The 9,837-nt window shown below is 60.5% G+C and overlaps 1 protein-coding gene across 1 annotated transcript; it reads left to right on the top strand.

The window, feature by feature from the left end:
- The first annotated feature begins 3,061 nt into the window (after window positions 1–3,061).
- C2CD4D (C2 calcium dependent domain containing 4D) lies at window positions 3,062–9,837 on the top strand. Its single transcript, XM_027830298.3, has 2 exons — window positions 3,062–3,394; window positions 5,018–9,837. Exon 2 carries the CDS (start codon window positions 5,134–5,136, stop codon window positions 6,289–6,291), a length of 1,158 nt encoding a protein of 385 aa, XP_027686099.2. The 5' UTR covers window positions 3,062–3,394; window positions 5,018–5,133; the 3' UTR covers window positions 6,292–9,837.

Below are 9,837 nucleotides of genomic sequence, written 5' to 3' on the forward strand. Positions count from 1 at the left end.
GTGATGTCTGATATAGTTGGATGATTTAGTTGGGGATTGGTCCTGCTTTGAGCAGGGGGTTGGACTATATGACCTCCTGAGGTCCCTTCCAACCCTGATATTCCATTCTATGATTCTGGAGAACACTGGGGGCTTGGAGGGGAGGGAGATGAGAGATGAACTATTTTGTTTCTATTTCTGTGGACGTTCTTATACCGCACTCATCACCGCAGTATCTGAGCGAGCAGCATGACTAATATCTGTCTCGTGTGGCTTGGTTGCTCATCCTGTCCCCCAGGGGAGATGTGTGTGCAGTGGAGTGTCTGGTTTTGGTAGCACACACGTGGCTCTGTGGTAGAGAAGGCAGGTCAGAGAAATGTCCCTTGCTCTTGGATGGGCCTTAGTTCCTGAGGGAGTCGTTCCACAATCTGGGATTGGCCCCCGGAGAAAGTTCTGCTCCTGCTCAGACGCGTACACCATCTGTACGGCACCCCGTGTGTCAGGGGAGCGAAGTTATCGCCCACAGTCTTCATCCTGCGGAGTCAGGCTCTGTCAGCCTCCCCGGGCCCAGGTCATGGAGCGCCTTGAAGAGGAGGAGCGAGACCTTGACTGGGATTTGCTAGTCAGTGGGGAGCCGGCACCGCGAGCGGAGGATGGGTGCGATGAGCTTGCGACAGCCTGTGTTGCTGAGGAGATGCTCAATGCTCCGGGGTGCTGAAGTCTTCGTGCCCAGGTCTGCCCGATGCTGCAGCAGAGCCGAGGGTGACCAAAGCAGGACTAAGTGAGGCCAGGTCATCATCCATCAGGGTGGGATGGTGTCTCCTAGCGGAGCAGAAATGGCAGAAAGTGTCACTTGCATGATCCAGCATCATCCCCCTCCCATAATCACTCCCTTCCACCCCAGGCCAAAATTTTGACAAGGAGGCTTTCGGGGAGGCCTCCATTTCTGGGTCCAGATTCTCAGCGAGCGTCTGCAAAGCAAGTTAGAGTCAGAGTCTAAAATCAGCAGGGACCCCCCACAACACTGCGTCTGACCCGGGCATCACAGGCCACCAAACCCCACCCACATCACCCTCGTATGGATCCCAGCCACCTGGATTAGATGCAAGTCTCACAGCCCTTCAGAGACTAAGCTCATGTGGGCCACGGGAGGCAGAGCCTGAGGTCCCTGCCATGGCAGGGGCTGATGAGGTGAGATATGCCCTGTGACCCGTGCCACATGCTGGCAGGGAAGGCGAACTTCCTCCCCCTGCACCCAGTCCTTACCAGTCAAACCCCAGGGGAAGATTCTGAAAGTGACAATCCATATGAGATGCTTAACGTGTTCATCTAAGGCCAGCCCGGACCATCATGATCAGCTGCTCTCACCTCCTGCCTGGCCTAGGCCCAAGATTCCTGCTCCAAATCTGGGACTTCTGGTTGAGCCAGAAGCCGATCTTTCAGAAGCCATCCCGTCTTGCTCTACCGGCTCCCAAAGATGGTGAATCCTCCCTGACTATCAGTTAGTGCCCCTCCCTCTGTCAATGCTGGACTGCCTGAAAATCTCCTTTCTTTGTCACCCTTTTGCAACACTGGGCCAACTTCAGGCGCACCCTAAGCAGGTCTGTCTATGGTTTTTATACAGCCCCCATCACCCTCGTCTTGAAGCACCTCCTGGTCTTTAATGTAGTTATTTTCATAGCCTCCACTGTAAAGCAGGGCAGTGCTCTTAGCCTCATGGGACACATGGGGAAACTGAGGCACAGTGCAACTCTGGGATTTGCCTTGGGTCATGCTGGGAGTCTGTGGCAGAGCAGGGAATTGAGCCCAGGTTTCCCACAAGGCAGATGAGCACCCTAAGCCCTGTTAGCTTTCCCATACCCAGCTAGCTCAGCCAAGAATCTCAGGGAAGGTGCTGCTATGATCTACCAAGAGGCACAAAGGTTCTGTGCATGTCCCAAACGCAGCAGCGAAATCCAGCCACAAAAGCCTCTTTGTCCTGTGTTACTGGATGTGACCCAGTGCAACCTTGGGCAGCGCGAGGGGAACAAAGCCCTAAGAAGAAGTGGCATCAAATTAGTCAAAGTCTGTCGAGCGTTCGATAAGGGGAGGGAGGAAAGATGCAAACATGGGGTCTCCTGGCGCTGCAGGGGCTAGTGAGATGGGCCTGGACCAGGAAAGGGCTAGCACGGGCACTGGAAGGGCAAACTGTCCCCACGTTGATCAGCGGGGACAGCTCTTAGGAGAGGTCAGTCGTCACGGCCCATTCGGCTGCCAACGGACAAAATCGCAACAGAGGTTTTCCAACGTGGCCGCCTGCCCATGGCGTGGGGGCTGAGACCCGGCAACTTCTTTCCCTGAGCAGCCACCGGCCAGCAGAGCCTTCTCGTCGCTGCCAGCCGGTGCTGGATTCAAATCCAGCTGCCAACGGCTCGGCGCGGTGTCTCGTTACGAATCCAACAAATTCTGCCAAGGAACCGCACTGCCCTGCAGCGCGCTACTGTTTGGCCAGCACCGCCCTCAGCGAGGCAGGATGCAGCTCCCTTTGGTGTGAAGCCGGAAGGAGCAGGGCCAGGGGATCAGCCTCAGGTAAACGGGGAACCTGCTCTTTGCTCCTTCCCCAGAGGATTATCCTATTAGTGCAACTAACCACTGCCAGCCGGGATTCAACCCTGGGCCTCCTCAGCCAAAATAAGCTATGTAGAGATTACAGGGATTTAGGCCATTATGTTTGGGGGGAAGGGGGAGATATTCACCACTAACTTCAAAAGCTGGGACAAGTGATGTTAGCATGCGGCTAATGTCAGCATGCGGCTATAGTAGGCTCTTATTCTCTATGTGAGTGTGACGTAACTGAGCCATGCGCTCCATTCATCAGGGCCGTGGAGCCCTGCAGGGAGGGTCAGGAACGCCACCTTCTCCGGTGCCCTCCACCTTGCAGAAGAAGCGGCATTTCAGGGCATCGGGATTGGAGTCGGGAGATTTGAACCCAGCGCCCTGGCAAGCGCAGCAAGCGACTCCAGCAGGGGGAGGAAAATACCCTTTGTACCGCTCCTCCCAGCCATGTTGCCTGAGGCACCCTTCCCTGGTAACACAGGAGAAACAAACTTGATAAAGTGCCCAGCCACGAACTGGAAATAAAGGCATCTTGCCTGCCGCAAGTGGTGTCTGTGCTGAGCCAGGCTGCGGCCAAGGGGCTGCTTCCTTCCTTCCTCAATCCATGCGTCATCATAAATATCCAGCACTTACTCTTTATAAAGGAGCCCCCTGCTGGGGAGTGAATCTGCAAGCACTGGGCTCCTTGTCTTCCTTCCCAGCAGCTGGCTAACTACGAGAGTGACGCTGGGAGCCAAGCGCTATAAACCCAGTGGCAAAGGCTGGTGGTTCCCAGCTGCTCTGGCGAGCGTGAAGCTGAGCTCCCTGCTGAGGAGAGCAGGTAAGGACGGGGGATGTAGTTCTGGGCCAAGCTTTGATCCCGCTTTGAAGAGGGAGCTGTTTACACCAGAGAACTTTTCCAGCTTGGCTTGTACAGGGGTGGGAGAGAAAACCGGCCAGGATGCAGTGAGGGGCTTTGATGGCAGGTAATTCAGGCCTGGGGTGGCAGGAGAGATGGGGATGGCGGGTGCAGTTTCTAAGCATTTTTTTTTTTTATCTTAGTGACATGACTGATTACCCTTTGGCAAGGCAGCGCTGGCCGCTCCCCCGGCCAAGGCGTCTGGGGGGGACACACGGCCTTTCAGAGCAGTGCCACCCCAGGGCTCAGCAGTGCAGAGGACGGAGGGCTCTCCCTGTGGGTTTGGGTTGGGAAACGGAAATCGGGGCCTGCTGGCTTTGCAGATGTGTGTTTGGGGGGGGGGGGGGCAGGATGTGTGGTTTAAGAGCTTTTAAAAATCTCTCATTGCTATTGGCAAAAACAACTCCAGTATTTTGAAATATCAGCACTGCTGATTAAAGCAGATGGGGGCCGGGAGTTAGGACTCCTGGCTTCTAGTCGTAGCTCTGGGAGAAGAATGGGGCTAGCAGATTGGAGCTGGTGATGCTCGGAGTCAGGACTCCTGGGTTCTATCCCCAGCTCTCAGACAAGAGTGGAGTACAGTGAGGTGGAGCAGGGAGCCAAGGCTCCTGAGATGCGGAGGCAGTGCTGTCTAGTACCTACAGTCCTGCAAACCTAGGTTCTAGTCCCACTGGGTAACGTTCCGGGAATCCCTGCTCCTCTCTGCCACAGTTACCCCATCTGTGAAATGGGCACAATGATATGTGAGGATTAATCCACGTTTGAGACCCTCCAGCCAAGGGCTAGACAGGTGCCACGAGTCGGCTGGTCCTTCTTTGCCACTTGAGCGACGGGGCAGATTCTTCCATCCCACCTGAACTACTATGAGCCTCTCTGGCTATTAAAACACGAGGCCACCGTATCAGGGCCCTAGCCCTTTGGTCCGTGGCCCAGGCCCCTAGCACGGCTCCGCCCTGCCCCGAGAGATTACTGCCAGCCCAGGGACTCTGGAATCTAAGCAGCTGGATGGGTTTCTAGCAGAGGAAAACACCCGTTCGCGAGGGGCCACGGGAGATGTTTGCTGGGCCCAAGGACGTCACTGCTCTGCCATGAGACGGCGCCTGGCTCCTTTCTCCAGCTGTGCTGCCTGAGTGCCACCCTTCGGGCCAGGGCATCATCTGCCCCCTTCCCCCCAGCTCCTTGCACGCAGGGCAGGAGCGCCCAGCTGCCCCTGGGCGTGAGCCGTGCTCCGTCGGTAGTGGGTCCCAGGAGTCATTTGCCTTGAGGGGGCTGCTGGCTGGGGGGTAGCCGCCGTGAGATGAGTGTTGTAGGGGTCTGCACGGCATGAGCATTCATGCTAGCGTTTGCCTCGGCAAAGGCTCCAGGCCTGTAAGGCGCAATCGAGCCCAGCCACTGCCCGCAACAGCTCTGAATCCCTTCCCCACCCCCAGCCCCACTTCAGAAGCAGCTCTCTAGGGTGAGGAGGGGACAGGGCCCTCCAGGGCTGGCGATCCAGCCCCTTGCCACCCTCCAAGGCTTTAACATGCTACTTCTGGTTCTCCCTAGGAAGCTTTTGACTCCAGGCCCAGGATCAGGTTTCCTCTGGGGGGGAGCTGCCCAGTGACCTGTTCCCCGGTGGCTGACTCTCTGCCCCCGCTCCCTCAGCCCCTGACTCCACCGAGATGTTTCTCTCCAGACAGAGGGCCACGAGCAAGAAGCCAGGTCTGCTGCCCACCTGTCCCAACGTCCTCACCCCCGACCGGATCCCCAAGTTTTTCATCCCCCCCAAACTCTCCACCTTGTATGGCAGAGCCCCGGGCGGGAGCCCCGGTTCCCAGCAGAGCCCCCAAGGGCCCGGGAGCCCAGAGACACACATCGCTCTGATCAGAGCCGCCAATCAGCATGTCATCCACACACAGGGCCGGCACCAGGACTCTGCGGCCAGGGCAGAGGGTGAGGCTGGCCAGCAGCTCCCCCCTGCCTGCTCCATGCCCCACCTCCTCAGCCCGGGGGACTTCCCCCTCCTGCCCGAGAGCCCCCACACGCGCCGAAGGGAGTCCATCTTTCACACCGTGTGTCCACCCCACCGCATCTCCCTCGACCTCTCCCCAGAGCCCGACGCCAGGCTCTCGCCCCCGGAGCTGCGGCCCTGGCGGCCCGTCTCCCAGCCTGGCACCTTGGACAGTGACACGACCTCCTCTGCAGGTTCCTCGCCCTTCGGCTCCCCGGTGCTGGGGCACTCGCTCGCCTGCCAGGCCCACTGGGGCCGGCCCCTCTGCAGCCGCACCCCGGATGCCCAGGTGATGGGCCGGGCCAGCTCGCTGTCTGCCGAGGAAGCCAGCTCTACGGATGACAGCCCCAGCTTCCCACGCCGACAGGCCGAGCCCAGCTGGGGGGCAGCGGCCAGGTTGGCCCCGCCACCCTTCTTCCCCTTGTACTTCATCTGCCGCCCCACGCCAGTGGCCCAGGAGAACACGGTGGCGCTGAGCCGAGGTGGGCGCCTGCATCTCTCCTCCGAGTACGTCCCGGCCAGCAGGCGCCTGCGCGTCCGGCTGGTCAGCGCCGAAGGCCTCTACCCGCGGCCCTGCGACCCCCGGCACGTCGGCTGCTGCGTGGCCCTGCAGCTGCGACCGGGCAAGGCGCAGAAGCAGCGCAGCGCCGTGGTCAAGAGGAGCCGGAGCCCCATCTTCAACGAGGACTTCTTCTTCGAGGGCCTGGCGCCCCACGAGCTGCCCGGCCGCCACCTCAGGCTCAAGGCGCTCAACGCGGGCTGCGGCGTGAGGCGGGACGCCGTCCTGGGCGAGGCCGAGGTGCCGCTGCCTGCCCTGCTGCCCCCCTAGGGCCCGGCGGGGCCACACGGCCGCAGCCCAAGGCCTGGCACGCTGGCCCTGGCTCCCAGCAGGGGCCTGGGAGGAGGGAGAATGAGAGAGCCAAGGTTTCGGGGGGCTGGAGGAGCTATGGCTACGGCCCAGCAGCCCACCCGTCCCTCCCCTCTGCCTCTGCCCCAGCCCCAGCCCCAGCCCCAGATGGACAAGGGCTCGGTGCCCCTGTGCCCCTGGCCCACCAGGCGTGCGGGCGCTCGGCGGGGCTGCACGCCGGACCCCAGGCTCCCTGTGCAGGGCGCACAGCGAACTGATTGTTTATTTTTTGATAATGAAAAGGAGCCTGCACTGCATGGGATCCCAGCCGTGCCTGCATGTGGGGCGGGGAGGGGGGGCTGGCTGCAGCAGAGCGAGGGCCAGGGCTTCATGGAGAGAGTGTGTTGCAAGCCACCCCTTGCCCAGCCCCCCAGCCCCTCCCCTCCCATCCTCTCCCTTTCAATTGCCTGCCTCCTTCCCATTCCCCTCCCATTGCCCACCCCCGCCCGGTCCCCTCCCCTGCTCTGACTCCAGCAGTTTCTCTCCACCTGGCAATGCGGGGAGGTGTCTCGCTCTGCCCGCAACATGCCCCACCTCTGGATCCGGTTCCTGCTGCAGGGAGGGGTGGGGGGGGATGGGGAGAAGAGACATGACAGCCGAGTTTGCAAATAGAAGAGAAAGCTGACAGCTGGCAGCCCCCTCCTGCCCCGGGTCTCTGAGCTGGGGGAGAGCATAGCCCCTCCTGGCCGGGGTCTGAACCTGGAGCCTCCAGTACTACACGCAGGAGGCCCGACTGCCCGCGCTGCAGGTGAAACTCTAGCAACAGCTCCCCATAGTAGGTTCTTACCCTCTTCTGTGGATCGGCCACTAGAGGGCGACCTGACTCACGCTGCAGGTGCCACAAGGGTAGAAAGCAACAGCCTCCTCCCCCCCCCACCCCCCTGGGGTGGCTGAGCGGGACAAGGGAAGAAAAGGGCCCTCAGGCTGCGGGGGGAGAGGCAGGCGCAGGACGATGTGACGTCTATGACCCCCCCCCCATGGGATGTCAGTGTGCCCCACTCCTGCTCGCTGGGCCCAAAGGGAACGCTGTGCCTGGGGGGCACATGTGCACCCCAATGGGCCTGGCAGGCATGAAAGGGCCAGCCCCCCTCGCCCTCCCATGGGGCCTGAGCAAGGTAAATGGAAGGGCTCCAGCAGGCTTTGGCTCAGGCACCAAGGGGCCTGGGGCAGGCCAGGGACGCCCCACCTCTCACTGGCTCAGGGCTCCCTAGGGAGCTGGCATGGGCACCACGCAGCATCATGAGTTGCCCCGCGTCCCCTGCGCTGAGCAGCCTTTTGCCAGCCCTTGGGGGCACAGATGGGAAACCCACGGGTGGCCATTCTGGGGGCGCCCCACAACAGTCCCTGCCCCGTGGCCAATTCCTCACAGGGGAGGGGGGATGGCAGCATGGGGTGGGCTCTGGGCCCTGAAGTCGGGGTGCAGACCCGCAGAGGGAGACAGAAGGGCTTGCAACAGGGCAGCCGTAATGCCCCCCAGAGGCGGGGCGGACGGTAACGGGACATTCCACGCCTCTGCCACCCCAGGGTGGGCACCGCGAGCGGCTTTGGGGTGTTGTTCTCAGGAGAGTGTGCGGCACCCGGCCCTGCAGCAACCAGAGGCCAGCCTGCGCCTCTGCTCCTCGGGACAGGGGGAAGAGCGAAAATTTCTGGAGAAGTCTCCCCCAGTGGTCGGAACAAGACCTTGGGGGAGCTGGCACAGAGCCCCACTGCCATTGGACCTGAGCATCTCATAGCACCTTGAACCTGACAGCCCCCACCCCTACCCTGCAGTGCACTGGGGTGCGGAAGGGGGATTGGCACAGATCTGGGGGGCTGCCGTGCCAGCAGAGAGCAGGGGCAAGCCCTGGCACATCCAGGCTGTGGGGGGCGGGGAGGATTTAGTTCATGGCAGGCACTCAGGCCTCATGGAGGGAGGGAGCCCAGCTAACAGACCCCTCCGTGTCTCACACCCACCAGTCTCGCTGCAGTGCCCCATGGCTCTTCCCCACTCTGGCCCAGCCCCCCCGCCCCCAGTCCCTTGTGCTCCCCAGCCCCAATGGATTCCCCTCCCAGCCATTCAGCTCTGTTGATCTTTGCAGCAGGTCAGGGGAAGGTTTGTTTGCCAAGGCCCCGCTCTGCAAACAGCAGGATGGCACCGCTGCTCTCCCCCCCCCCTCCCCAAGAGCCACCCCCTCCTTTATTCCCATCAGTGGGGCTGTGGGGGAGGGCGTGTGGGGCTCAGATTGGCGCTGGGCTGGAGGGGATCAGAACCAGGGCGTGGGGAGGCGTGGCCGGTTTTGTCCCATCCTTTCCGGCGCGAGATCCTTGTGCTGCCCCCAAGCACGGAGCGACTGCGACGTACGGGTGGATCTATAGGGGCAAGCGAGGCCCCTAAATCCACCCCTGGAGGAGGGGCAGGGCGTTGAATGGGCAAGATGCCAGCTGGCTGGGAAGGATGGAGTGGCTCAAAACCCCAGACTACAAGCAGCTGGCCCACAGGCCGGGCCTGGTCTGGCCTGGCTGCAGGATAGCTGCTGGCCTAGGCGGGGGTCTGGTGTGCCAAGCCCCGGTGGAACAACAGCAAAAACGGCCTTCAGTGGGATGCCCAGCAGAGGGCACTGCTGGGCAAAGGATCGGCCTGGCTGCAGCTCCGTTCGCCACAGTCTGCCTCGGCCCAGCCAAGGGGAATCAGGTGTGGGGGCTCTTCCTTAATCTGCGGGGGGCAGAGTGGGGCACTGGGAGTCAGGACTCCTGGGTTCCATTCACAGCTCTGCCACCAGTTTTCTGTGTAGTACTGGGGAGGGCGGGGGAAAGACTCTCTGTGCCTCAGTTTCCCCTCGTAGGCGTTTAGGAGCCAGGACAGGTTTCTATTCCTTGTTCTGGGAGGGGGGAGGGGTCTAGTGGTTAGTGGAGGTGACATGGAATCAGGACTCCCATTCCCACTGACTCACTGTGACCTTGGACAAATTGCTTCCCTTCTCTGTGCCTCGGTTTCCCCATCTGTAGAAAGGCATCCTCGTATTGGGGTGATGAGGCTGAATTAATGAATGAAACCCTCCAGTGGAAGATACTAGCAAAGTCAAAGAACACTTGATTGTTTGATTCTCTTTTGAAACCTGTTGAACTGGAAGGAACTGGGCCCCAGGAATTCTTGGAATAAACACAGGTAAAGCTGGGGGAATGTTCTTTAACAATGGAGCTAGATCTATTGTGCAATTAGAGAAGAAGAAATCAAGGGAAATAATTTTTAATACCCACTTGTTGCATCTTGTCTTAGCTTGTCTGTGGCTTCTTTGGGGCAGGGACTCTCTCTCAGTCTGTCTGGGCAGCACCCGGCATGACAGGGCCCCGATCTTGGTTACTCTGCATCTGGGCAGCGCCTGGTGCGATGGGGTCCTGATCTTGGTTACTCTGTGTCTGGGCAGCGCCTGGCACAATGGGGACCCACTCTCGGTTACTCTGTGTTTGGGCAGCGCCTGACACAACGGG

Source organism: Chelonia mydas, chromosome 24 (assembly GCF_015237465.2).
Source record: "Chelonia mydas isolate rCheMyd1 chromosome 24, rCheMyd1.pri.v2, whole genome shotgun sequence".
Taxonomy (NCBI): Eukaryota; Metazoa; Chordata; order Testudines; family Cheloniidae; genus Chelonia; species Chelonia mydas.